The sequence below is a fragment of the Crinia signifera genome, chromosome 12 (assembly GCF_055691185.1).
Source record: "Crinia signifera chromosome 12, ASM5569118v1, whole genome shotgun sequence".
Lineage (NCBI taxonomy): Eukaryota > Metazoa > Chordata > Amphibia > Anura > Myobatrachidae > Crinia > Crinia signifera.
In genome coordinates this window covers 81,907,739-81,934,163 of record NC_139228.1, presented here as the reverse complement: position 1 = coordinate 81,934,163, position 26,425 = coordinate 81,907,739, and the positions used below count along the sequence as shown (strand labels likewise).

Below are 26,425 nucleotides of genomic sequence, written 5' to 3'. Positions count from 1 at the left end.
CATTATTTTACTGATACAAGTTACCAACAGTTAAAAAAATGTTTTTAAATAAAGTGTTCCGACTAACTGAAGTGCAAGTAGTTGTAACATTGGATACTATTTATGACTATTGGATGCGTCCGTTAACCCTTTCAAGTCCAACGTCTATTCAGGCTTAACAGCCCTAGCGCTAGGAGCCGATCCAATGGTGAGCCACTTTACAAAAGGAATATTAACATCGTTCAACATTCAATGTAGACCATTTCTGGATAAAAATAAAAAAAAAGACAATTCATTTAAACATTTAAACCAGACTGTTTGAATTGCAAAAAAAATTCCCGGTCGTTGGAAGGAAGGGCAACTGACATTATAAGTGGCCTCCTTCTCCCCATGGCCATCGCAACACAGAGTAAGGGGGGTATTCAATCCCCGGTTACAACTGTCGATGCGCCCCCACAGACTTGACCCTGGCCCTTTTTCATTTGCTGGACCGCATATCGCCAGGCGGGATTCAATGTCCCGCCTGCCGATCAGTAAATAGGGGTCGTGTTCACGTAAACGGGCGTGGATTAAAAAGATTCAGGCCATGATCGCGACAATTCACTTTTAAAGTCGGGCCCATTCTGTCAATCCGCCTCTTCAGTCTAGTCCTGGTGGCTGCAAACAGGGGGGAAAAAAACATTTTACGAGGGGAGAAAAACTTTTGATCAAATCGATGGTGAGTGATTGCAATAGGTTTTTTCCCCCCTGTGTGCATGACTGCGAACGGTTTCACAGCCGCGGACAGGGATGGGGGTAGACAACAGCGGGGTAGAATATACTGAAAAACCACAGCCCAGCTCTAAAACTCACAGCCCAGCCACCCGGGATGAATCGGGCCCCAATTACGAACCAATCAGTTCCTAGTTGCCATGTTATGGGCTGTGTTTGATAAATTACAGGAGCGGAATGGTTTGTACTTTATCTCTCTGCAATTTATCACTTGGTCTTAAGTTCATTTGTCTGTATAACAGATAATAGTTACAGGAATATGTATATTGAAGTAATATTCCTAGTGTATTACCGACATATTGGGCGGGATTCTCTAATAACCCCCGCAGCACATCGCCGGCACGCACATTGTTAATAGTCGCATATTCGGTAACATATGCGATTATTAACGTAAAGGTGATGGCCGGCGATGTACAGCGGGTCCCCTCTCCCTCCCTGAACCCTCAGCCGGATGTGAGAGGGCTCCACTTCCTCCTCCCTGCACCCAGATGCGGTGCAGGCAGGAGGAGATCACTGGTCTGGGCAGCACAGCAGGAGGCTGCCCGGACACAGGTGAGGGGGATGCGGCACGGATCGGCGGGGGGGCGCGCAGGGCGGCGGGGGACACGAAGGGAAGCCCATAGGCTTCCATGGGGTTACGCCATCTAGAACTGGCGTAACCCCCGCAGTGAAGCCCCGGCAGTGGGGCTTTGCTGCATATGAAAATGGGGTAAAAACCCAGAAAACAGGGTTTTTACGGCATTTTGTGTTTGTTGAATCTCGCCCATTGTGACGTGTCAGAGTTCCGAGCTATTGCTTCCCAATTAAAGAATCTTCAAATAGTTCCTTTAACCTTAAAAGTATTTTAGGAGCCGAACGCAGATCTGTTTATGTCTTTTTTAGGCTTTTCATTTGGAAGGAAAGGGTTAAATATCCATCGATATCATTGTAATGTTTCAGTGATGAGGGTAGTGGTACGGCCTACAATTCCATTACAGGACACTTTAACACCTGCTAAACTACACAAGACCCCTACATAGATTGTAAGTGTTTGAAATGTCTGTGTGAATTTAGGAATGGGGGATTAAAAAAAAAAAAAAACCCTCATCCCTCCCCCAGTGCCACCCCTCACTATACTCTGCCTTATCCTTTCCAAAAATGAGTCTCTATAGCAACGATGAACTTCTTTTTCACCCTCCTTTGAGGTTATTGTGTGGATGTTTTTTCTTTGGATGGGGTAGAAGAATGAGGGAGTCACCCCCACCCCTCGGCCAAACATTCCATGTACACTTTTGTACGCAGGCATGTCTGATCCAGGATCTAGATTCGATTGCTTTAGAACAATTTGGGAGCATTTTGTCGTGGTGTGCAGTACATGAAGTGCAGATTGCTCTGGTTGCAGCAGATATGATTTATTTGTGTATGACCATCATATTCTGGCACTCTGCCATTCCATGGGGGATTGTTTTATGTTGTCTGTTGGCATATTGGCATCTACAGAGTGGCAGCAGTGAATATGATGGGCTTGCAAATGGATGAATTAGTAAGGATAGAGAAACATAGCGAGGGAGGTATAAAGCAACACTAAAGGGCAGACCCTTAGGGCGAATTCACACGCTCCGGCACAGGCCGGGCGGCAAAACTCTGCATGGCCAAACGCCGTGCCGGACAAGTAAGTCACAGAGGACAGCTAATAATGTATGTCCTTTCACACAGGCCGGTCATGGCACAGCCACTGTCCACTGGAAAGTCCTATCGTTCCAGTGTATGCAGAGGGAGATGGGGGCCTTTCACACACGCTGGTTCTTTGGTATGAGGTTTTAGCTCTCCCCTGCCCCCAACCTTACGTCATTGTAATTCCCACCCCCAAATTTACATTGCACCAGCTTACGGAGCCAGTGCATGTGAAAGGGACAATTGTCAGGCAAAAAGCCGGACAAAGTTTGTCCGGCGTTTTGCTATCCGGTCAAATCGTTGTGTGTGTAATAGCTGTAAAGTTATAAATGAATACCTCTTTACGGCATTACAAACCGGTAAAAAAGCAGGGTTCTTACCAGTTCATTGCCGGGTTGCTGTGCACTGTGAACGGATTAATCGGGTCAAGGGACCCGTTTCCTGTTCACAATAATGGAGGAGGCAGTGCTTTGAGCACTAGTAAAAGAATAAAAAACGCCCCCTAGGGGGTGGTGGTGGCGCTTAGCACGGTTTGCCTCACTAGCAGCTACTCAAAGGGGTTGTCAGGCCCTGAAGGCTAACAAAGATGGATAGCAGCGCTTAGTTTTGGTGTTAATAAGTCTAAAAACCCAATTGGACTGATTTTACAAATTAAAAACAATTTATTAAACATAGGTGTGACCAATTAATGCGCATTATAAATTAATAAAATATACATAAACATAAGAATTGTCGTTTCTTGGAAAAAATGCTAGTGCACTAGATTAATATAAAACAATATGCATGATTCCTGGTATACAGATGTAGTACTGCCCGTTCCTATTCTGCCCTTTAAGATTTTCCAGATAAATTAAGATGGTTATTAGTTACCGTCCACCTTGGTAATTGCACAGTCCCGCACTGATGTTTGCCTCCTGGCCCGGTGTTTTTGCTGATGCAGAAGGGGTCCAGTCCACCAAAGGAGGATAGCTGGCGTTGTTGGGACTTGATAGACAAGACTCCTGTGCTGGGTGGATGAAGGGTAGAACAACCAGGGCTGGTTCGGATCAGTCCAAAAGGTTTTAAATTGGAAGTAGATAAAAAAAAACCAGGAATATATCAGTGGCGAAGAGACCACTGACGCGTTTCCCCGTGTCAAACAGCTTTATCAAAGGATAAAGCTTTATCAGCTGTTGTTGGACTACACATCCCAGCTTGCCCTGCATCAGTTTTAGCATGGCAAAATAGTAAAACTGATGCAGGGCATGCTGGGATGTGTGGCCTAATTGTGGGCCACACCCCCCAAATTTTACCGAGGCCCGACATACCTCTCAGCTGCCCTGGTTGTACAATATATGACTTATTATAATGCACTGATTTAAGACTTCCTGCTGCCACATGTATATGTCCCCTTATATTGCAGAGGTGCAGTGTGGAGATGTCGCTACGAGAGGACAGGATGCGCTGTTTACTATGCCAGCTGGTGACCCTCAGGAATGAAGGTGCTACGTTGCCCGCTGGTATCCTTGACAAGGAAGAGTTGATTCGAGAGAAATGGGAGCTGTTGAAGGTGCGTTCATGCGCTTTCCAGTAACTGCGCCAGACTGAGGATCTGACAGTGGTTTGCTGCATTTATCCAGATCTACAGTATACAACATAACATGCACATATTCTGAGCTCCAGGCTGGTGGGCTGATCATGTGACCTACCAGGCAAGAATCATTTGAACCAATGCAGGTGGGGCAGATGTAACCTGTACAGAGACAGTTATAGACCCTACACACGGGCCAACAAGCGCTCTGAGCGAAGCTACTTCGCCCAGAACACTCGGTCTCTCTCCGCACACAGCACTGCAGCGGCTGTCTGCTGAGCGAGGTGTCTGGTCAGTGTTCTCCATTTTGAACACTGGCCCCGAACGATTAATAACCTGTGTGTTATTAAAAGGTTATTATTCGCCGCCGGAACCAGACCGGCAGGTCCACGCAATTAAATCGCTGTGTGGTCTACACACACACACACACACAGCAATTTAAATCGGTTGTCAGAAATTTTCTGGTGAGCGATGTGTGGGTGGGCACCGACAGGGCGGGCAGGCTTTCAGCGGCGGGTGCGTGGGCAGCAGGTGGCACCTGTGCAATGTCTCCCCTGCCCGGGCTGAAAACCTGGGTAAGAGCCTTTTCCACGGCTTGTTACCCAGGTTTAACTGACCCTCTAAAAACCCTGCTTGATTCCTGGGTAAGAATATTTACCTGGTCACCATTTCCACTGACAAAACTCCCGGGCCGGTGTGCTCATTCACGTGCAAAAACCCGGGATTATTAAGTCAGTGGAAAAGTGATATAAGTCGTCCTTAATTCAGAGTAAAATACAATAACCCATATATAATATACCTCGTGTAGGTTTAGGGATGGCCATCGACCATCGATGATTAAATCATTGATGGATTATGACCGATGTCGAATAGTTTTGCCATTGATGGGGGGAGAACCAGATGGTTTCCCACCATCGATGTCAAGCTTAAACGAATAGTTTTCTTTTTCACTAAGTAGCTGGGACACAGAGCTTAGCTCCGCCCCTAACACACGCAAAGCCCCACCCCCGTATTTTAATTGGCCCTCAGGCCAATCAATCAAACAGAATGGATGGCCATCAATATGTAAAAACATCGATGGTCATCCATTGAATAGAAATACACTATCGATGGTCAGTTGCAATTTTGCCATCGATGGCAAAGGCAATGATGGCAATCCCTATTTGGTTACTGTTACCCATTTAGAAAATAAGCAAGACAAAATATATTTGCTTATCAAGTTTGCGTCCTGAAAAAGGGTCGTACTTGCTGGTAATGTCTGTGACAGATTTATCATCAGTCTCATCCCTAGAGATTCCAGTACGTACTGGAACAGGGATCTAGATAATAATACTGAATTACAGATGTCTGGATATTTCTGCCACCTTGCAACTGTTTTACAGATAACAGGTTTCCTAATGTTCCCCAATGTTTTTAATCGCATATTTTATGCCGTTAGATGTTATTTCCGTCTCCTTTCTGTCCGTCGTTATTGATAAAACAACATAGCATATTGTGTAGCACTGCAGCGTTGTCCTTCTCTGGGGAAGTGTGAACTGATTTCTGGATTCTTCCTGTGCTAGAACATGAGGAAATAGAACAATACAGTGAATGAGATAGGTGTGAAATGAGCGATATGGAAGAAAGGCTTATGGTGAATGATAGAATAGTAGGACAATATTGAGAAAGATAATGGAGGTTATTCCGACCTGATTGCACAGCTGTGAGATTGCAGGCCGGGCGATTATCGATAGACTGGGCAAGCATATGGATCATAACACGCAACTGCGCAGCGGGCTGTCCCGATTCCGGGCAAACCACCAATATGAAGGTGTGCGCCAGTGGTGCCTGAAGCTGTGCACTACTAGAGCATCACCTGTCTGAGCACCCCCCCACACACACACACACACACACACAGTGGCCGCTCTCCTCTCCCCTTCCATTGCTCCCCCTCACCTCTCCACTCCGGCAATCATACGCCGGGGCTCTCCCGCCGCCATTAGTTGCAGTGAGCAGCCGACAGGCTTGGGGATGTTTGGCACGGCTCGGGGGGGGGGGGGGGGGGTGGACGTCTCGGGAGTTTGTGTGCCTCCTCCAAATTGCCCAAGCCTGCCACCTGTTGTGAACGGCGGAGCGGAGATGAGGGGTTTTGCTGGGAGAGGACAAACCTGCCCTAGTAGGTTTGTCCTGCCCCAGCAAAACCCACCACTCAAGGGGTTAAGGGTGTTTTCTGGGAGGGGCAGGGAAAACACAGGAGTTTTAGGGAATTGGAAGCTAAGTTGATATAGTGCACACCTATTACACAATGCTTTCTAGAGAGTATTTATTTACATCTACCCCTGCCACAGCGATCTTACCATCCACACATACATGCCACCAAATACACGCTAAGGAGGGTAACCTACTGCTAATCTGTTGGAGGAAACCAGAGCACATGGGAGGACGTCACACAAACACAGGAGCACATATAAACACCACACAGATTTGGCATTGCTCAGCAATTGACCTCACAATGCCAAGGCAGCATAGTGGCTATAGTGCTGCCCACTCTGCCCGCTGTGCTGCCAAGGAATACTAAAAGACAACAAAAATGGGTATATTTTGCATGCTACTAATACTGCCTGACTCTCATCCACAGAGGTCTCTTTCTGAAGCGCTCTCATGTTCAACACCCCGTGCGGTGCTCTCTCCTGGAAGTGGCAGTCTCGTGCAGCAGCTAGAACAGCGCGTAAAGGAACTCAAATCCTGGCTGCGGGATACTGAGCTGGCCCTATATAACTCCAGCTTGCGGGTTGGTAATGAGGAGAATGGTGGAGAGGAGGACAGACTCCTGAGAGAGCGACACCAGTTCCAGGTACCAGTAACTGCTAATGTTATTGTGAATACAGCTCTCAGTGTATCTCAACATGATACAAAACAGTAACGTGTATTTACCTCTATAAACCCCATTGTATATTTCCAGTCCTATGTATTACAGTAGCTATGTTTTGCTTTTTTCTACCACTAAGACACCAAACTTTATTCCTGGTTTTGCCGGCATAACTTCACTATTGCTGTATCACCACCAAATATCACAGTGGTGCACCAATGTTCTTGTATACTCAACCTACTTGCATTGTACCAGATCCTCTCCCTATATCAATGACAGGAGAAAGAGGAGGTACAAAGAACGGTATTAGTATAGTATAGCAGGAAAGATGGCAGCCATGCTGCATGTAAATCTGTGCAGTTCCTTCTGATTGGAGGAACTGCACAGAGCAGTCTATTCCTTGGTTAGAGTGCCAAGAGAACCACTGAAAACATTCCCAATTGTTACCGACAGGTTAGGCCTATGACTACACAGAAAGGAAACAGTAGTAGCGACACAGACATGGCGTTTTTTTGGAATCATAGAGTGGTTCAGTCAGAAACTGCATAGGTATATACTACAGTAAATAAGAATACTATACTGCAGCGAATTTCCAAAGTTTACTGAATCATGGCACCATCCAGAGGCGGAGCACTGGAAGGCAATGGAGTCATTTGCTGCTGGGCTCCTGCTCCCAAGGGGCACCTCTCCTACCATGCAAGTCTGAATCAGTTAATTGAAAGCCATCAATATTGCTTCTGTCGCTGAGATCCCCCTCCTAGCAGGACCATAGATGCCACACTACCTTTATTTAAACATACTATACATAACGTACATATCAAGGCAAATGCTGTGATTCGCTGGTCCGCGAGTAGGGGACGGGCTAACATGATGCGAAATGACGCGATTCCCGTCATTTTAGTCTCGCCCCTTGCCACGGACCCGTGAAAAAAAACGGTAATTAGCGCGGTAAGAAAGGGGGTGGGGGGGCTGCCAGGCAAAAGCGGGAGGATTGCCGACCTTCCCGGGGGGCCGGGAGGGGGACCCGATTTTCGGGAGTCTCCCGGCAATTCCGGGAGGGTAGGAAAGCCTGCCCTGGGTGCCTAGATACACCATTTGGGAATCACTGCTGTACTGGATAATGTATAATTAATTGTAAAATATAAAGTAAAGCATACAAACAAAAAAAATGAATAACTAAGTAACAAAACTGAAAGGTCAGAATTTTAAAGGTTAAAATAAATAACCAGTGTACGCAAGAAACAAAATCCACAAACGCTAAAAACTGTTTGTTGGAAATCCATTTTTGTCTGTCTCTTTATTTGGCTCTCCGGCCTAATGTTGTTCCCCTACCAGCACAAGTGTCAGGGTAAGTGATGATGACAGGCACGATAGGAGATCAATATTCTCACTATAATTAGTAATAAAGCCTTGGTGCTGGGGTCAGGGGGCCATTGAGCCCAATACTAGCTGAGCACCCTGCCAGCACCACTCTATAGCATCTAAGCATACGCAATGCACTCCTCTTATTCAGCAATTCCGCTGTGTATAAGTGATGCAAAGGGACACCATGCCATTTATCACAGAAATCACCCTCTGAGTTTAGATTTATTTGATTTAAAATTAGCCAGTTAAGTTTACTTGATGGAACAAATCATTTCCCTGGACTTTTCAATAGCTTTATAGGAGGTGATTGATCCACGGGATGTATTCAACCACAATTTTGGGGATGCGGAATGATTTTTTATTGTACCTTTACGATTAATATTGGTAACTGTCGGTCGCACTGAGCATTTTGTTTTGTCTTCCTTTGATTCAGAATAAATAGATATAAGAACCTAATGTAACAGCGATGTACATTTGTCGAATAGAATCAATGCTGCAACTTGAAAAATCCAAGTTTTATCCTGTGCAATAATACACTGCAAATTCACAAAAGCGAGCATAAATAATTACAGGTATATAGATAAATAAATGCAGCTACACAATACAATTCCTCTCTTTGGTCTCTGCTGCCTTTAAACCGGCTGAGCCCTGAAATAAAGCGGTTCTGGTATAGATGATAGACAATGTCTAGGTGGATTCCTAAGAATGGATCAACATACCCTAGGTCGACAGTGAAAGATGGTCAACATGTACAGTGTCGACATTCATAAAGTCGACATGCTTTTCATGTTTTTTTTTCTGTTGTCTGTGTCAACATTTGTCAACATGGACACCACGCATCCCCTCTTATGGCTCGCTGCGCTCACCGTGCTTCTGGCACACTATTATAATCTAACTCTATCCCCACTTGGATGGTAAAGTATGAACCAAGTCGGTTTTTCAAAGAAAAAAATAAATCAAGAAAAACTGTGTTGACCATACACGTCACATTTTAGCTTGTGTCGACTTCTATCATTGTCGACCTGGGGTATGTTGACATTCTTAGGTGTCGACCCAAGGACCTGATACCAGATGAATCTATATAGTAGTGGAGGGCTCATCTTGTTTTTTTAGATAAAAAAAACCCCCAATAAACGGGACTGTCATGATATAAACGGGACAGTTGCGAGGTATGGTTAAACCATGTTACAATGCAAGGGTTGCACGTAAATTTATTTTATTTGCATGCAGGGTAGATACTGGCTGCTTTCGCCTGTAGCCCACAAATGAGGGACAGCTTTACTTTTACATTGTAATTTGGATTAGAGTTTTGACCATACGTATCAGGGAGACTCCTGACAATGCAGCAATCTCCCCGACTCCCTGAAGAGACTAACAAGCCCTGAAATGTATCAGTGTTGTTTTGCCAACAATCTGCAGACAGAGTAGAACCCTCTGCAGCTCTACACAACGAGTATTGGGCTTGTGTAAGAGACTTCTGCTGCTAGGTAAAAGGGGGGGATCCTACCACCTTTCAAGGCCATTTCCTAGCAGTGTAGGGAACATAAGCAGCGGAACCCCCAAGAGAAGAGAGGAGTGGGTGGGATGGGGACCAGCCAGAACGGAGTTCCACCACCTCTAATGGTGAGGTGGAACATTTCAACCTCCACCTTGGCCCTGCACAGTATTTCTCACAGAAAATCATTCTAGTCTGCATGGGGTGACAAAAGCCCTACCACTGGCGCTGCCTAATGGGGGGGGGGGGGTAATTAGGTGGCAGAGGGAAGTGAGTTCCCCCACCTCTCCAGGACCACCTTAAGCTCCGCTCTATAGCTGATATTTGCAAACATTTTCCAGGAGCTTCTACTGAGCCGGAACATCTAATCACATCACGTGCGACTTGTCTTTGCTGACATCGACTCACTACAATCCCCATCATGGCTGAATTTAATTGCAGTGTTTTTTTTTTTTGCATTTTAAATACTTTTATTTAACAATTTATAAAGCCTAGAGGATATGAAATGATGGATTTTATTGTGCTGAAGGTTAACAATGGAAAATAGGATCGAGTCCAGGGACTGAATGTACTAGCCCACTAGCAGACACTGACAGTATACAGTAGTGTCATGCGCTGTACGTTCCCTGCTCTCCTGTCGGATTCCTGCCCCCCCCCCCCCCCCCTTCCATCCTCTCGCCTGGTTACCAGTCTGATGTGCTCGCTGATTTGGGTCCCTCTCCCCTGTGGGCTGTGATTAGGGCCCTGCCATGTGCTTCATTATCAGCGAACACTTTAATAGTGCCATTTAAAAGGCCATATTTCTGCCTCCCTCGTTGGACCAAGGATGATACATGGTGATAATTGGCAGAGAGAGATGGCTCTCAGTGGCCTTTTAATCGCTCTATTTATCAGACTTGGTGTCTGTGTGAGACGAATCATTTTGATGGCCGCTCTTCGGTCTCTCCACGCTGACGCTTAACCTGTTCGCTGCCATGGTTTTACATTCTCCATGCCAGTACTGAAGGAAATTCTCATTTGTGCATCTCGAGGCCGAGAAACCTGCAGAACATCATCTTATTAAGGGATAGAATTAAAATCTAGTTTGATCAAGTAATAACTGCACACGATTGGTTGGACTTTGCGCCAAATATTCCTTTGGCATCTATGCCAGCTTATTGTTTCTTGGCTCACCCAGGGCTCCCGTATTCTATTTCCTGCTCAGCGTGAGTGACGATTTAATCCTTGTGTATTTATTGCCGTTTTATGGATATAGCAGGCCATTGACAGTGTTAGAGCATCGCTGCGTGCCAGGTCATTCATCTAACAGTTCTCTGTCTTCCCCCTGCAGTGTCTCTGCTCTGAGCTCAGGCTGCGTAGGCCTGGGGTGAGATCCGTCCTGCGTTTGTGCCAACATCTCCTAAGTGTCCAGGACCAGTCGCCACACCATGAGCCCCCCAACCTGCAGCTCCTGAGTGTCAATTTGGAGAGGAGATGGGAAGCCATAGTGCTGCAGAGTACACAATGGCAGAGGCGGCTGCAGAGGGAGCTGGGCGAAGAGCAGGTGAATTTGATACAATGTTAATGGTTTGTAGCGTGTTCTTCACAGTGATAGAGTGTGTAAGAGACATTGGATAGGAAGGAGCATCTTTCAGTTATAAGCCAGTGGTAGGGTCATATGGTTCCTGGGTAATGGTCTAACAGTGCTCCTCCCATCCCCACCTGTGTATACACGTTACTATATATTAGGCCTAACAACACGCTGGTCTATGTATGAAATCAGATGTTGGTGTTCCAGTCACATACTGTATGAAGGGAATGCAGTCAAAATCCCGACAGGGTCATAATACCGACAAGGACAAAATTACAGACAAGGTCAAAATACCGACATATAGAATGTACAGGTGAAACAGTCAACACGACTTTCCGTCTACAGGTCGCAAGGTCGACATGGGGTTATTTCACTGTTTTTTGACCCGACATGTGCCGACAGGCGGTATTTTATGCCCTACCATCCACTAGGGCGTGGTGGGAGAATAAAATAGTTCCCAAATGCGAGGGGCTGCGGTTCACTTCCAACTGTGTCCATGTTAACTGTGTTGACATTCGGGTAAAAAAAAAACAGTGAAAAAAACCATCTCGACCTCGCAACCTGTCGACGGAAAGTCATGTTGACTGTTTCACCTGTACAATCTATATGTCGGTATTTTGACCCTGTCGGGATTTCGTCCTTGTCGGTATTATGACCCATTCGGGATTTTGACCCTGTCGGGATTTTGACTGTCGGGATTTCATACCGAATCCATATAAAGGTAACGTAACATTAGCATTCGGGTAATTAAATACTTGGACTATTAGGGAGGACAGGAAGCTTTGGTGCTATTACTGCTTACTCCCCCAGTCGATCTGATGCTGCCCTGCATCTTGTGTTGCAGACCCATAATCCTCCTGCGTACAGGTCTGGGCCTGATTTAGCAGGACCCACTATACATTAGCCCCAGTGACATCATTCACATGAATGACCTGTATGTCCCAATCTGACTAGCCATGGTGCTGTGTGCCACCTCGGTTCCTTCTGTGTATATACTTTGAGCAGGTGGAAATGTGCTGATCCAGTGCCGAGAACCGCTTCCTGGAGGTCACTGGAGGCGACATATGAAATAACCAATCAGAGCCAGAACAAGACGTGTCACACACAGCATAGGGCTCTGGGTCTGGCACCGTCCTGGGTGTATTATAGCTATATACACATAAAGATCCCTACTTGTCCAGTATTTTATATTTACAGACAGAATTACACAACAAACATTCCGTAAAACAAGCTCTACTCTCTTAGTACAGGTCACCAGCATCGGTGATTTCTTTACGAATTTGGTTCCAACGACTGAGTCACATGTGGTCTGAGTTACTATCACTGCTGCTTACATAAAAGCAGCAGTGGTAGCACTAATATGGAGGTGCAGCAGGTAGTGTCACGCTGCATTATTGTTCCCAACTGCAGCGTGCGGCACTCAAGCGGACGCACAAGCTTCCCATTGCAGGGGCCAGGAAATCTTTGTGCAGCGACAAAGATCTCTTGACTCTTTTCTTCCCATAAACAGATGCGACAACTTCCTTCCCTTCCCACGGATGGCATTGGACTGTGAATCACTGACAGTACGTTGCCATTCCAGCGTCCAGGACTTATTCACACACAAGCAGAGCGGATCCTGCGCATGCGGAAAGTACCAAACAATGGTACTCTGTGCATCAGAGTGCAACAACAACTAGACCTGAAGAAAGCCCTACTGTATGTGCATTGTTTTTTTATTCAATGAACTTATATAGTGTGTATCAATGTTTGTGTGACTGTGGGGTAGATGTATGAAGCAGTGATAAGGGAGGAGAAGTGAGCCAGAGGAGGTGTGGCCCATTGCAACCAATAAACACTGAAGTAACATTTAGAATTTGCATAATATAAAATTGTAGAGAGCAGCTGATTGGTTGCCATGGGCTACTTCTCCTCCCTTATCACTGCTTCACACATCTACCCATGCGCTGTGTTTGTATTGTATATCAACTGAGATTAATTCTATCCTTTGCTGTATCAGGAGCTGGATCTGCTGGTGGACCCAGACTGGGCGGATTTAAGCAGTGCTGGTGGTGAGGAAGCCTTGGAATGGGATGAGACTGACATCACTGTTGAAGCTGCTTGTAGTGACCATGACGATGGAACAGAGCCAGTTGCGTCCACTAGAAGACGTTGCTCAGGGCAAGCTGATTTAGGTCTAAGCCATGAGCAAAATTCCTTTCAAACACCTGTATATCAAGTCTACAGTTTGCACAACATTGAGCTTTTCAGAACAAACCTAGATCAACTACCAAAAGGAGCCCAGACATTTGGCACTCCGTCATCCCTTCCCCTTTCTCTTCTGCAAGGATGCCCCTTTCTATCCCTGCCTGATTTAGCTGATGGATCACCACAAGCTCGCCATTTCCATCTTACGAAAATACAAAAGGATTTAAGTGGTCACTCCGAGAGCGAGAGTGGGATTGCAAGTGGAGGAGAGGGAGTGACTGCTGCCAATTCAGAGGGGTGCTTATCACTGGACGGGGATGCCCCACAAGGTATTCAGGGCCAGAATGAAGACATGGTGCAATTTTTAGGTAAAGAACTTTGTTTCAGAACAAAACCTCATAGTCCACTCACATTTCATGATGCTTCCCAACTACAAGCTGATAGACTTAAGCCTTGGATGCTAGAAAGAACACAGAGGTTAATACCTAATTTTTGTTTTCAGAGGACACCCGGACTGACTGGTACAAATAGAACTTTGCTTCCAGCTAGCTCTGAAGACCATAGTCCAGAAGACACGCTTGATTTTCAGGACCTTATTGAAGTATTGAGTGCTGAAAACACTCCCCCTAATTCATCCTCTCTGGAATCTCTTTCAGCGGCTGGTGGTGAGGTTCTAGAGATGGCAATCCTCAGGCGAAGTGTGTCTCTAGAGAGTTGGCCTGCCTCATATAAGAGCAATGAAGACCTTTTCAGTCAGCAAGGCTCAGCTGATGTTACCCCAGGCAGTGAGCCCGGGGAAGAGTTAAGTAAACGTACCCTGGACCTACTTAAGAGGCTTGAAGGTATTGAATGCCCATCTGAACAGAAAATGAAGCGCAGTCTTTCGGATGACATTACTCTACATAGCGGTTCTCGAAAAGTATCGTTAACTGGCTTCCACTCCCCACATGATAAGGAATCATCAGGGAATGAAGATATCGGTTCTGAGCTGACCGAATTGAGCAGTAGTGAAGAGCTTTCACTTAGATCAGAAGATATGGTTGTGCTAAAAGGTCGGTTAGGTTTAGTGAACTCCAATGCCTCTTTCCGCAAGCACTTGAGCCGTTCTCTGGGAGGAGAAGAAGGTGAAGCTAACCTGAGCATGATTGTCAATGTATCATGTACCTCAGCCTGCACTGATGAAGAAGATGACAGTGACTTGCTTTCAAGCTCCACCCTTACATTAACCGAGGAGGAGGATGAAGAGGAACTTGAAGAGCCAAACTCAAGTTTGGGAAGTGATGATGAGACTGGGGATGGTACAGAACTTCCTTTGGGAGCTGATTTTATTCGACGGGAGTTGCAGGCATGGATAAGACCCTCATTTCTGCTTACCAGAGAAAGAAGAAAAATTAATAGGCTAGTACAAGACATTACTGGCACTCCTAAGTCGGAGAAGAAAGTGCACAGTTCGGCACAATTACAGAAAGAGACCAATGGAAACGGAAAAGATGCATGCAAGGTTTTTACAAGAACAGGAGAGGAGAAAATGCTGTTCAGCTCAAGTCAGCTGGTGGATGATGTGGAGAATGGAAATGTCTGTAATAGTGTAGCTACAATGAAGGACTGTGTAGGTAACAGAACCCTCCCTGAAAAGAGCAAAAAAACTGGACTATACCCATCAATATCATTTACCAAAACGGAGAAACTTCATCCTCCCAGTATGCCTGCCTTGGCCTTCCATAAGCCCCGTGAGCTAGGACCTTCTTCTAATGGCAAGAGCAACCTACGGGTTACATGTGATGCAAATGAAGATGTGGATATGCAAGATAACAGTCCTGAGCCAGAAAAAGATCAAGAGGTCCCTTCATCTATGGCTGCAGAGGCAGGGAATGACGCTTCCTGTTCTTGCCACAGCTCTATGCATGACAGGACAAGCAGTCCAGATTGCAATGTACAAGATTTTGTGAAGGAGATTTTAGGAATGACATCTAATGCACTCCATGGATCACCACCGCAGAGCGGTCAGAGCCAAGGCACTGGGGCACAGATCAGGGAGAAGGTGCTGGAATATTCTCGCAGACAGTTGGAAAGGGGTGACTTCTACTCTTACTTGTCTCTCTCTTCCCATGACAGTGATTGTGGAGAGCTAAATGGATCTGTCCAGGCCGCAACTCCTCGAAGACCAACAGAAGGGTTCACAGAGGAGCAAATTGAGAGCATGTTTGAAGCCTGCACAGACAAGACAGAAGAGCAGATAAGTGACCAGTCTCTGGATTTCAAAGGTTCTTCTACTTTGACCTCTACACAGCCTGCAGTAAAAGATTTTCAAGTTAAAGAGCCTTTTAAGTCTCTTGGCAAAAAGAGTCACCAGAGTAGAGCGCCAGTATTTGTACAAGAAGCTGCTCCTAGGGTATCTGCCCGTAAATTTCAGGACCATTCTTCAGTCACTACAAATGGAGCGAGCAACAAGATCTCCTGCAAGAAACTGCCTTCCCCAAAAGATTTACATCCCGATTCTAAAGGCAAAAGTTCTGTAAAGCCCACTGTCTCTAGCCTCCCTATTCTGCACAAAAGGGTCAGAGACCAAAGGCCGACAATGACGGGCGGTACTGCTCTAGGCACAGGGCATCACAAGGTATGTGTATGGAAGAATTTACTATAACTGATATCCCTTTGTTATATAATGCAATTTCCTAAGTAGGGAGAAAAGAAACAAATGGAGAATTGGATTTGGTGGAACACTGCACCTGGGAGAATGCAGCAATGTACCGTGATGACACAGTTGCCCCACTGCTGTGCACGGGCTTTTATGTGCTGCAACCTTCTAGACCAGGGGTGGCCAAACCGGACTTCGAGATCTACCAACGGTCCATGTTTTCCAGATCACCTAGCTGGTGCACAGCTGTAGTCATTACTAACTGTCACATTTTCATACCTGCTGCATTCAATCCTACTATAGATCCACAGGTTGCCTGGAAAACATGCACCGTTGGTAGATCTTGAGGACAGGTTTGGCCACCCCTGTTCTAGATCCACTGTGCACTTTGTTGTAGGCAATCACTACATAAATTGACATCTCATGAGAGCACAGTCCCCACATGATTATTCCTACCAGTTAAGGAACTGCAATTTACCAAGGCACCAAATCATGGTAGTGAACCCCCACTTGCAGATCCCGTTAGTAAAAGCTTATAAGACAAACTTGCTGACAATAATCGTTTTGCTTATTGTGATTAAAGCTTCGTTGATATATTAGGATTTGCCACCTGCATATATAACCCAAAAAAAATAAATGCGGGTTTAAATATCACCTAATGATAGACACAGCAAGTAAAGCAAATCATGAATATGCAATTGCTCATTAGCAATCATTACCATACTTACAGTAGCTTTACTGTTGCTAACTGCACTTATTATATGTAAAAATACCAACCAATGACTCTCATAAAAAAAAATAACCTTTTTTCAAATCTTCGTAATAACGGTATAAAGTTATGGTTCATTTTCTGTACATTGTAGGAAATCATTAAAGCATCTCCCCATAGAAAACTCAAATCGCCACAGATATATGCCCTCATTAGGTCCATTTTTTCCGCTAAATTGCACCTTGGCGCAGATTTAATTAGACGCGGTTCATACTGCAGGCAGATAGCCCCGTTATTTAACGTCTGGAGCTATTTAAATGTGCTCCCATTTCATCCTATGATTAAACTCACAGCCGATTCACATCAACTCTTAGGTTCTGGGGTTACGTTTCCAGAGCTACGGGATAGCACGCCCGCGGCAGCTGTGGCAAGGGCAGAAAGCTGGTCTCTCACCCTATTCAACGTTACGGGGAACGGCGAGGTTCACGGCTAATGCAGGGAGCCCGCTGCATTTAGCCGCGAGCCTCGCTGTTTTGGCGGCCGCACATGCGGGGTCAGTTGAATATTGACCCGCGAGCTGTGACGGCGAGCAATCAGCACTGCTCGCTGCCGCAGCTCGCTAAAGAGCATTGAATACTGCCCAATATCTACCTATCTATCTATCTATCTATCTATCTATCTATCTATCTATCTTAGGGATTGCTTCAGAGATGGACACAAATGCCATTGCAGTTGAGTTTCTGTACGCAGCAGCTGTGTGAAATTATGCAAATGTTGCAGCCGCTGAGATCTGCATTGAGATGCCCGATGGCGGTGTCTCTGGCGGTCCTATTGCATAGAAAGACACCACCTTAGGAGGCACATGGTTGCCGGAACTAAGAACTATTTTTCCTCTGTACTGGATTGCAGTTGCAAGCTGTGACATGCCCCAAAATAGTTTCAACACATCTGCATTTGAGTCGCCATTCCCCAGTTACCACCCACAAACACTCCATCCATGACTGCCAGTTGCAAGACCATCGCACCACATGATATCTGATAGATCACCAATGTAAAAGTCAGTAGTCAATAGGACAACATGCATTAAACCAACAGGTAAAAAAGGTCGTCATGACGGTGATTGGTCAACACCTTTTTCACATGTTCTTTCAGCATCTGTTTGATCTGCCATCCACATGGACATCTATTGGGTATAGTAACTGGTGGCAGGAAAGGCAGATCAAAGACCAATGCCCGAAGCTGGCCAAGCGAAGTGAGCCCTAACAGTCCTATAAATAATATAAAATATATACAAGATTTGGCCCAAAATATTCGCCGTCCACTTGTGCATTGACCATTCCCGTTGGACTTTTTGAACCTGTCAACATTTTGTACCTATTTACCTTAAGCCTTTGAGTGCCAAGTGAATTTGACAAAATAGGTGTGAATATTTCCAAGCAAACATTAGTATTCATCACAATGACCTGTAATGTTTACCTCATATAGGAAATATAATCTTTTTTTTTTTTTTTTTACACATGTTTTATTTGAATTTATATAACAAATGTGAGCGGCGCTGGCCATTTTACCTGATATTTTGCACATCGCTCACAGAGATGTTGGCACTCAACCTTTTACACCAGTCAACCTAATGCAGGTGTCAACCTCATCACTGTCAACCATGGTTATTCAATGCCGTGGGCGAGCGGCGTCAGTGAGCAGGGCTTCCTGCTCGCTGTCACCACTCGCCCTGTCAGTATTCATCTCACCCCCCTCATACGCCAATTCCCCCTCGCTCCGTTTTTTTGAGCAAGGGGGAATCGGCGTATGCGGCTCCAGAAGCAGCGAGACTCATGGCTAAATACAGCGGGTTTTCTGTATTAGCCGCGGCTCTCGCTGTTTTGGGGAATTCTCGCCATCCTGCGACGGCGAGGATTTCCCCAGAACGTTGAATAGGGCGAGCGGCTGGTGAGGGGGTTAAACAGCGAGGATCGCTGGTTTTCTGCAAAACATTCATCCACAGCAGCAGCACAAGAGTGCAGTGCAACTAAGATGCTTGTACAGTGGTAAGAAAATAGCTTGAGTATTGACATTGCATCTACAGTATCTCTAAACCAGGCCCTAAGATCTCTGTTGTATTCCCAATATACAATTTCCTGTGTATTTAAAATAGCAACCCTATTGATTTCTCTCTTTCACCTGAGCGGTAATACAAAATCTTTACTCTCTTCCAGAGACCATTAAATGGATCCAAGACCCACAAGGACCTGTGATTGTCAGGATGCCTCCTCTGCAGGGGATACGGTAGCAGTGTGGTGACCACTGCAATCCTGTCTATGCTTCCACACACGCAGCACTTCGGGTTTACAATCCATTCGCTTTTTTGTAGGAAACCTGACAAACCCTTTTATTCCTTGGGTATAAAACAGGGTATAGATAATGAATTCCATCAAGGTCCAGTTTGGTGTCTCTTGATATTGATAATACAGTCTGTGATTTACCTTGGAAGAACTTAAAAGACCTCAATTTCTAATTTCTGGGAGCAAAGCTAGACCACAGCTCTGTATTGCTGCAAGATTGTATGCGCTATTTCCAATGGAGACAGAAAACAGAATGATGGAGACGATGTCGATAAAGTTGTTTGTAAGATGATAGTGGAAGAAGGAAACCGTATGTTATGCAAGGTTGCTATGACAATAGGGCGTATAAAACAGCACGTGAACGAAGAAGGGGCGGGGTTAGCAATGAACACATTAAAGGAGAAAGTTTATAATGAAAGTGCAAAAGGGTTATACTAGAGGAAAGTGTAGACACGAGGACAGAATAGGAAATGTGGCGGCCATTGTTTGGATTAAACCACTCTCTGGCAGAGGTGATTGGTCTGTGCAGTATTATGTTCCCCTCCACGCACTCATTTCCTTTCATATTTGACGGTGGGCATTGTTTATGAAGGAGGATGTATAACATCCATATAACCGATAGCTGGCGATATACTGTATAACCTATTAAATATGCCTGAAATTACCTATTGTATCACAGTGTGCTAAGGTATATTAATTAAAGATACTGTAAGGTGTTTTAAACCTTTTGAATGCCAAATAAATCAAAGCAATCATTTCATTTCACAGATTTCTTATCACATTTTATGGTGCTCCCCTCCCTCTAATTCCTTTGCTGACTATATTTCATTGTAAGCTAGTTATTGCCTGTTGACTAGTGAGAGCGTATCATTCTGGCAGCTCCGGAACGCTCAAGAACTTATGCAGTAAATCAACAGCTACACTCAATCACATGATGTCACACCTGTCCGCAGGTAGCCCCCCCCCCCACTGGTCAGGATCTTTGTTACCCTTTTGTACAAACATGAAGGTGAAGGCAGTTAATGACCAACTCAGTTTCATGAAATCATCTACAGTAAGTGTATCATAACATGTTAGTATCGATGTGATTTGCCTTCACAACTTCAGATTTACCACATCCCACTGAAGAACCTTTAGCTATTTGAGTTATAGAGCAGGCCTAGATTTATCCTAGACTGATTTAAATGTCCCTTCTTTTTACAGATGAGACCAGTAACCCCCATTCCTTACCCCATCCCAGGATTGGACGGGTCCACAGGTGTACAGGAGGAATCTCTAGTAGGCCTCACCGCCTGAGAGCCCCACTCCCTCCTCTAAGGGTCAGTAACTTGGTGGGACATGATCATGGATGAACTTGGTGCTTGGTTTGTTTCTATGGAACCTACACCAAGATAAACAATCCTGCCAATCAAAGTGGGTGGTCATGACACACTCCTGTCCCCTCCTTTTAAAAAGAAGACCTGTCCTTTACATGTACTCTCCGGTGCCTCACTACACCCCTTAAAGTTGGCACACACACCCCAATTGCATTTTCCGGTGTGGCCTTATAACCCCAGTCCAACACTGTCCCCACCCTATAAAATGTTGAAAACATTTTTTTAGCATTTTAAACGGCTGTTTACAAATCTGGACTTTATATACACTGCTTAATCTGTGTTGGGTTGGGCCTGAGGCTGATATCTCCAATAAAATGGATTTCCTTCCCAAAAAATAGTTAGAATATTGTATACATTGCCATTTCCATATAGGGATTTATTTCTATTACACATGATATAAAGTAAAACATTATTGTAGTCAGTTTATTATATTTTTTAAAGGGGTAAATCTGTTGCCCCATGGGTGCCCCTTAATAATGTGTCCATGCGTATAATTGAACACTTCAGAAAGTTATTGTTCAATAAAACGACTTCCCATGACTCCCATTCTATTTATTATCACTTCCTACAGGGGATCAAAAGTCTTAGCATGTTTAGAATGGAAGGAACGGTGCTCTTATTCCGCAATTCTGAAAACTGTCATCCAGGAAAACATGTGCAGACAGATTTCTGACATAGAACTGAATGTGTTCCAGTACGATATTGTTATACAACTGTTAGAAATGTGTCACATTTGCATCTAAAAGAAAACTCCCGTGCCTACATTACACCTGCCCACTTATTTTGTATAGAAGCAGTTTTGCATTGGTGTAGCTATTTAATTTTTCTTTTTCTAAGCAATTTGGGGATTTACACTTTAAATACTTGTAGGGGTTATCATAGACAGAGACATTGCCAAACAAGCCCTGCTATAAGACCATGGGGGAAGATGTAAAAAGCCTGGAGTGGTGATAAAGGTGGAGATGATAACGGACCAGCCAATCAGCTACTAACTGCATACTTGCCTATGTTCCCGGAATGTCCCCTCGGGAAGGTTGTCAAGTCTCCTGCATGCTCCACAAAGCACCCACACTGCTCCAGTTAAACATATAATAAATAAATACACAAACAGAATAGAACCAGTACTGCACTTTCTAAGCTCACATTCTCCCACTACATGGTAAGGCTCCTGTCTCTTCCTCCTGGCAGCTGCTCTCTGGTCCATTGCGATGTTTGAGGGCTCAGATCCACACATACAGTAGATGTGGTAGAAGAAGCTGGTACACTGGGCATGTGCAGCAGCTCCGCTCTGTCCCTTACACTGCATGATGTGGTGGCAGCTCGATTGATCATATTATATACCAGTGCTACTGTTTTCAGCAATTAAGGCACTTGCCAAGATGAGGGGGGTTTCCGGGCAACCAGAACCCCCCCCCCCTGCATTTGCCTATGCAGCTCCTAATTGCCCTGATACAGGCTGTTTTAAGAAAAAAATGACAGGAGCTGGTTGGTTGGTTGGTTGGCAGTTTATCTCTCTCGATTTTATCACTTTTCAAGCTGATTACATCTGGCCCAAAGTGAGGAGAAGGTATGTCAGATAACGTGTGTACAGGTCTGTTTGTATACATTCGTTTAAGCATGCTTAGCAGACATTGACACATATTAGAGACTTTGTAATGATGCCTCTATGTATGAGATAAATGTTGTGTGAAACCTTTTTTCAGTAGCAGAGATGAGAGTGTGATACACATGACATGTTTGTGGCTGCAATCTATTATACTGTCCAAGATCTGCTCCTGATTGGCTGATGGTCTGCAAGCTCTGATTGGCTAGCGGCCGATACAGGCAGAATTCAACATACCGCTGCCCCCGACTCTGTCCGTCCATAGTTGTCTGCCAGTGGTTCTGATCATTGCTGCTGCCACCCAGGGCCAGTCCCGTCCATCCCCCATTGATGGCAGCCACCACTGCAGTGAGCGAGCCTGCTACAGCCCGTTCAGTGATTCACTGCACATTTGCAGGGACTCACGCATGCAGTTACTGAGCCACATTCTATCCCAATACCCAGTGCTCATGGCTCACTCACAGTCCAGGAATAAGGAAATCCCTGTCTGAGCACAGGTGGCTTTATTTCACCCCAGTCATCTTGCTTTATCCATCTGTCCTGGAGCAGGGTATACTGTGAGTGGGCCATGAGGATGAGGATCTGTGGGATTCCGGGATTTGGCCCTAATATCGCTGGGATTTCCAATGCCAGGATTTTGGAAATAGATTGCGCATGCACAGTCTAATGCCGGGCAGGTGCTCAGACGCTGCCTGGATACTCCGGTCTCTGACTGTGTGGCTCTGCGCAGCGTGATGGGATTGCGCTGTGCAGCCCGCCGGCCACACTGCTGCTCTCCTGCACAGCCGAACCGCTCTCGGATGCACCACCGCACTCCTGCACCGCTGCTCCCAACCACTCCGCTACTCCCGCACCACCGCTCCCATCCGCCCTGCTCCCGCCTGCGAGAATCAATGTGCAGGGTGGCCAGTTTAGGGGGGGGGGGGCGTGTTTATTATTAGGGACGCCAATCGCGGAATCCCGGGTTTGAGCATTTTTCAATCCTGGGATTGGCATCCCAAGCCATGAGGACCGTTTGTGAAACATTGACGCACTACAATGAAATTGTCACAATGAGCTTCAGGTGAAGGAAGATGTGTCTGTGTCTGTTTCTATTGCAATATAATGTAATATTAAGTTAGTATCATCTGCATTCTCTTATCAGTTCCATGTTGTGACATGCTCTATTTATCCTTCATATATAGGCACAGTAGGCATGTGACAGGGAGTCTGGGGGGCATACACAAACAGTAATGGCGGCCAGCCTCCGTGCCATATGTTGATTTATGCCTGTTTTGCTAATCATATTTTGCAGTGGCGATTTCATTAGGGAAATGTCTGGATTGAAAGATACTGGGGAGTTTATGTATTAAGCGTCAGGTTGTAAAACCCACCATTCCGATTGTGTTCATGACAAAAATTTAAAAGGGCGAATGCGTTTACTACTTATGTTTTGCTAGTAAATGCATTGCCCTTTTTAATTTCAGGCATTAACGTGATCAGAAGTGCTGGGTGTTAGAACCCGCTGCTTCGTAAATAACTGCTAAATATCTACTGTGCAGTAATACACTTTCCTGGACAAACAGTGGTTCTACCTGACATCTATTGTACGTTTAATAGCACAATGGATGGATATAATAAGAGGGATAACCTAATGCTTAGCAGTGTCTCGTTTACTTGGCAGAGAGTATGAAAAGTATCATAGTTGCCTACCCTCCCGCATCCTGCAGGAGGCTCCCATTCCTGTCACAAAACTCCTGCTGTGCTGCATTGGCCTACAGTACTAATCTGAATTCAAACAAGGTCAAACTGAATTTATTGCATAGGCACCACATTAATCAGAAATACCGTGCTGCCAGAGAAGAAAATAAATATCACCGCACATGTGTGTATGTATGTATATATATATATATATATACCCACAGCCCCCGGGCGCTTCACACTGCCTGGAACACACGCTGCCCTGGTACCACCTGCCCCCCCCTGTATCTGTCCCTGACTAGGGCCGTCCTCAGGAGTTGGCGCCCAGCCCAGAGAGATCCGGAGATCCTGCTGCATCTCATCAACAAGCCGGGAAGCTGGGTCAGTAGCTTTCACACCAACCAGTAACCCGGGCTGGTTGCGGGAGCAACCCTGCTAGCTAGCAAGGTTGAAATCCTGGCAAATTTTACTGGGAATTTGGTCCGGGAACCTTTCACACCAGCCCTAGTCACGGATTGTTCCCAGGGCCAAACCAGGAATTTTGGCTGGTGTGAAAGGGGTAAAACTTTACACCCCACCCGCAGTCCCTATCTGCTCCTACCTCCAATCTCTGTCTACACAGCTCTCTTTCCATATTCAGTAAGTTTGAGAGATACCTCGAACACAGGTGCTTATTATATTTGGACTATTAATTACCGCTTAGCAGGGTTCCAGGAATACTTAAATCGAGGTAATAACTAAAAAAATCCCACTAATGGAATTGATTACTTTTATATAATAATTATACTACATTATACTAAAAGATATACAGTATTAGTAAGAATCAAGAGCCAGTTAGTGCCATACGTTTTTACTTAACCAATCACCGGCATTTGAAATGACTCACAGAAAGAACTATTGTTTTTGCCAAAATTCGAACTTTAATTCAAATATTGTCCCTTCCTTATGACATTACTTCTCTTTTCAAAGCCCTAACCTTATAAGTACAGAACCTGGCGTTCCCTCCATCTAGTGAGGGTAGGTGTGAGAATGATGTCACTAAAGCTTGATAATAGTTCCGTGGTGGCTAAACCGCTCTTTGGGATCGACAAACCGTTCTTGTTTTCAAGGCCGCCTGTGGATCTGTAGAGAGTGTTGGTTAAGAATGAACGCAGAACATGTTTGAAAACAGTTAGTAATGACTATAGCACCAGCTAGGTGGTCTGGAAAATGTGGACTGTTGGTAGAGCTCAAGGACCTGGGTGGCAAGCCCTGTCCTAGATGATTGGTCTGATAGGTAAGTAAGAAAAATAGCAAATATATGTACAGGTAGGGTGTGTTTTGATTTTTGTTTAATTCAAAACCATATTTAAATGTACCAACTAATCGGAGTGTGGGGGATTTCCAACCAATCAGCTCATTACATTTTTCAAAGATAGCATTCAAATGACAGAAGCTGATTGATTGGTATCTCTTCCTACTGTATCTTTTTTACAAGCTTTAATAACTTTCTTCATTTGAGAGTTCAAACCATTGTCCCGTCTTTCACAGAGAATTCCCAAGTTGTCCTACTATACCCTACTGTACTGTTTAACAAACAAGATATAGCCCGAACTCTCGTATACAGTACTGTAATCTCACCTATTACAGTATGACAGAGCTGTGGTTAGGGGAATCTTCAATGTTGGGTGGTATGACAACAACGCACTGAACCCATTTAGAAATCTGTAGTGATAATGGTTCCACCACCTCCAAAGACTTTTTTGAGTAATTGTTTTTACAGGTTTATTCCAGTACACTTACCTTATACTGTGCTTGTCTGTTACAGACACAATTGGGTTGGACAGAACATCAGGCAATAGGCCTCCAGATAGAGTTGGGCAGTATTAGCAGAAATGGGTGCCTTGCCATGTGTCTTACTAGTGCTAAGTGTGGGTAGTATCCTCAGTGGACGGTTTATGCAGAAGAATCGGGAGGCTGGCGGTGTTCACGAGCAGTAGGTGGGGAAGGTGTGAATAATCTCTGTATATACATGGATGTAATATATCAGTGGCAAAAGCTTCAATGTCTGTAGTGTGACTATGTGAGGGATATTGGCCTTAAATTCATTAATATGCATGGGAACTTCAGTAATAAATGCTAAGAAAATCAATATTTTCTGGGCTGCGGTCTCTTTTATTTGAGTAAAAGTTTATGGCGCGTTTTTTTATTGTATTGTGTGTACGAATAATAGTTTGGATGCTTGTGTGTGTGCTGATAACTGACAATGGGGGGGGGGGGGGGCAGTGTCCCTGCTGCAGTGCCTAACAATGGGGATCTTCCCGATGGTGACAAGTCGAGGCTACAGGTAGCGTGTTACTGAATTATGGGAAAGATAAATACATTTATAAAAAGAATCTTATGGTATGACCGTGCTGTTCCCAATGGGGAGGAGACCCTGAAATGTCTGCTGGGAAAAATTCACATGTGGACGTTATGCCGTCGGTTTGATAAAGTTACTGCGCATTATTACCACACAAAAAGACATGGCGAGGGCCCTACATACAGATAGAAATAAAATACATTTGTATGATTAATATACCCAGAGGCTTGAATCTAGATTCCATCATTGTGGAAGCACACATAGCGTCGTTTGTGTCGGCCTATTCTGGCGAATGAATAAA

General features: G+C 45.0%; 1 protein-coding gene across 1 annotated transcript in view; it reads left to right on the top strand.

The window, feature by feature from the left end:
* The window catches only part of AKAP6 (A-kinase anchoring protein 6), a 203,886-nt gene extending 177,972 nt beyond the window's left edge, over nt 1-25,914 (top strand). Inside the window, exons 10-14 of the mRNA XM_083167534.1 lie at nt 3,806-3,952; nt 6,591-6,806; nt 11,012-11,224; nt 13,251-16,055; nt 18,999-25,914. Of these exons, the coding sequence (XP_083023660.1) occupies nt 3,806-3,952; nt 6,591-6,806; nt 11,012-11,224; nt 13,251-16,055; nt 18,999-19,037 (3,420 nt within the window). The 3' untranslated portion in view covers nt 19,038-25,914. The remainder of the gene's footprint in view (nt 1-3,805; nt 3,953-6,590; nt 6,807-11,011; nt 11,225-13,250; nt 16,056-18,998) is intronic.
* The last annotated feature ends 511 nt before the right edge of the window (nt 25,915-26,425 follow it).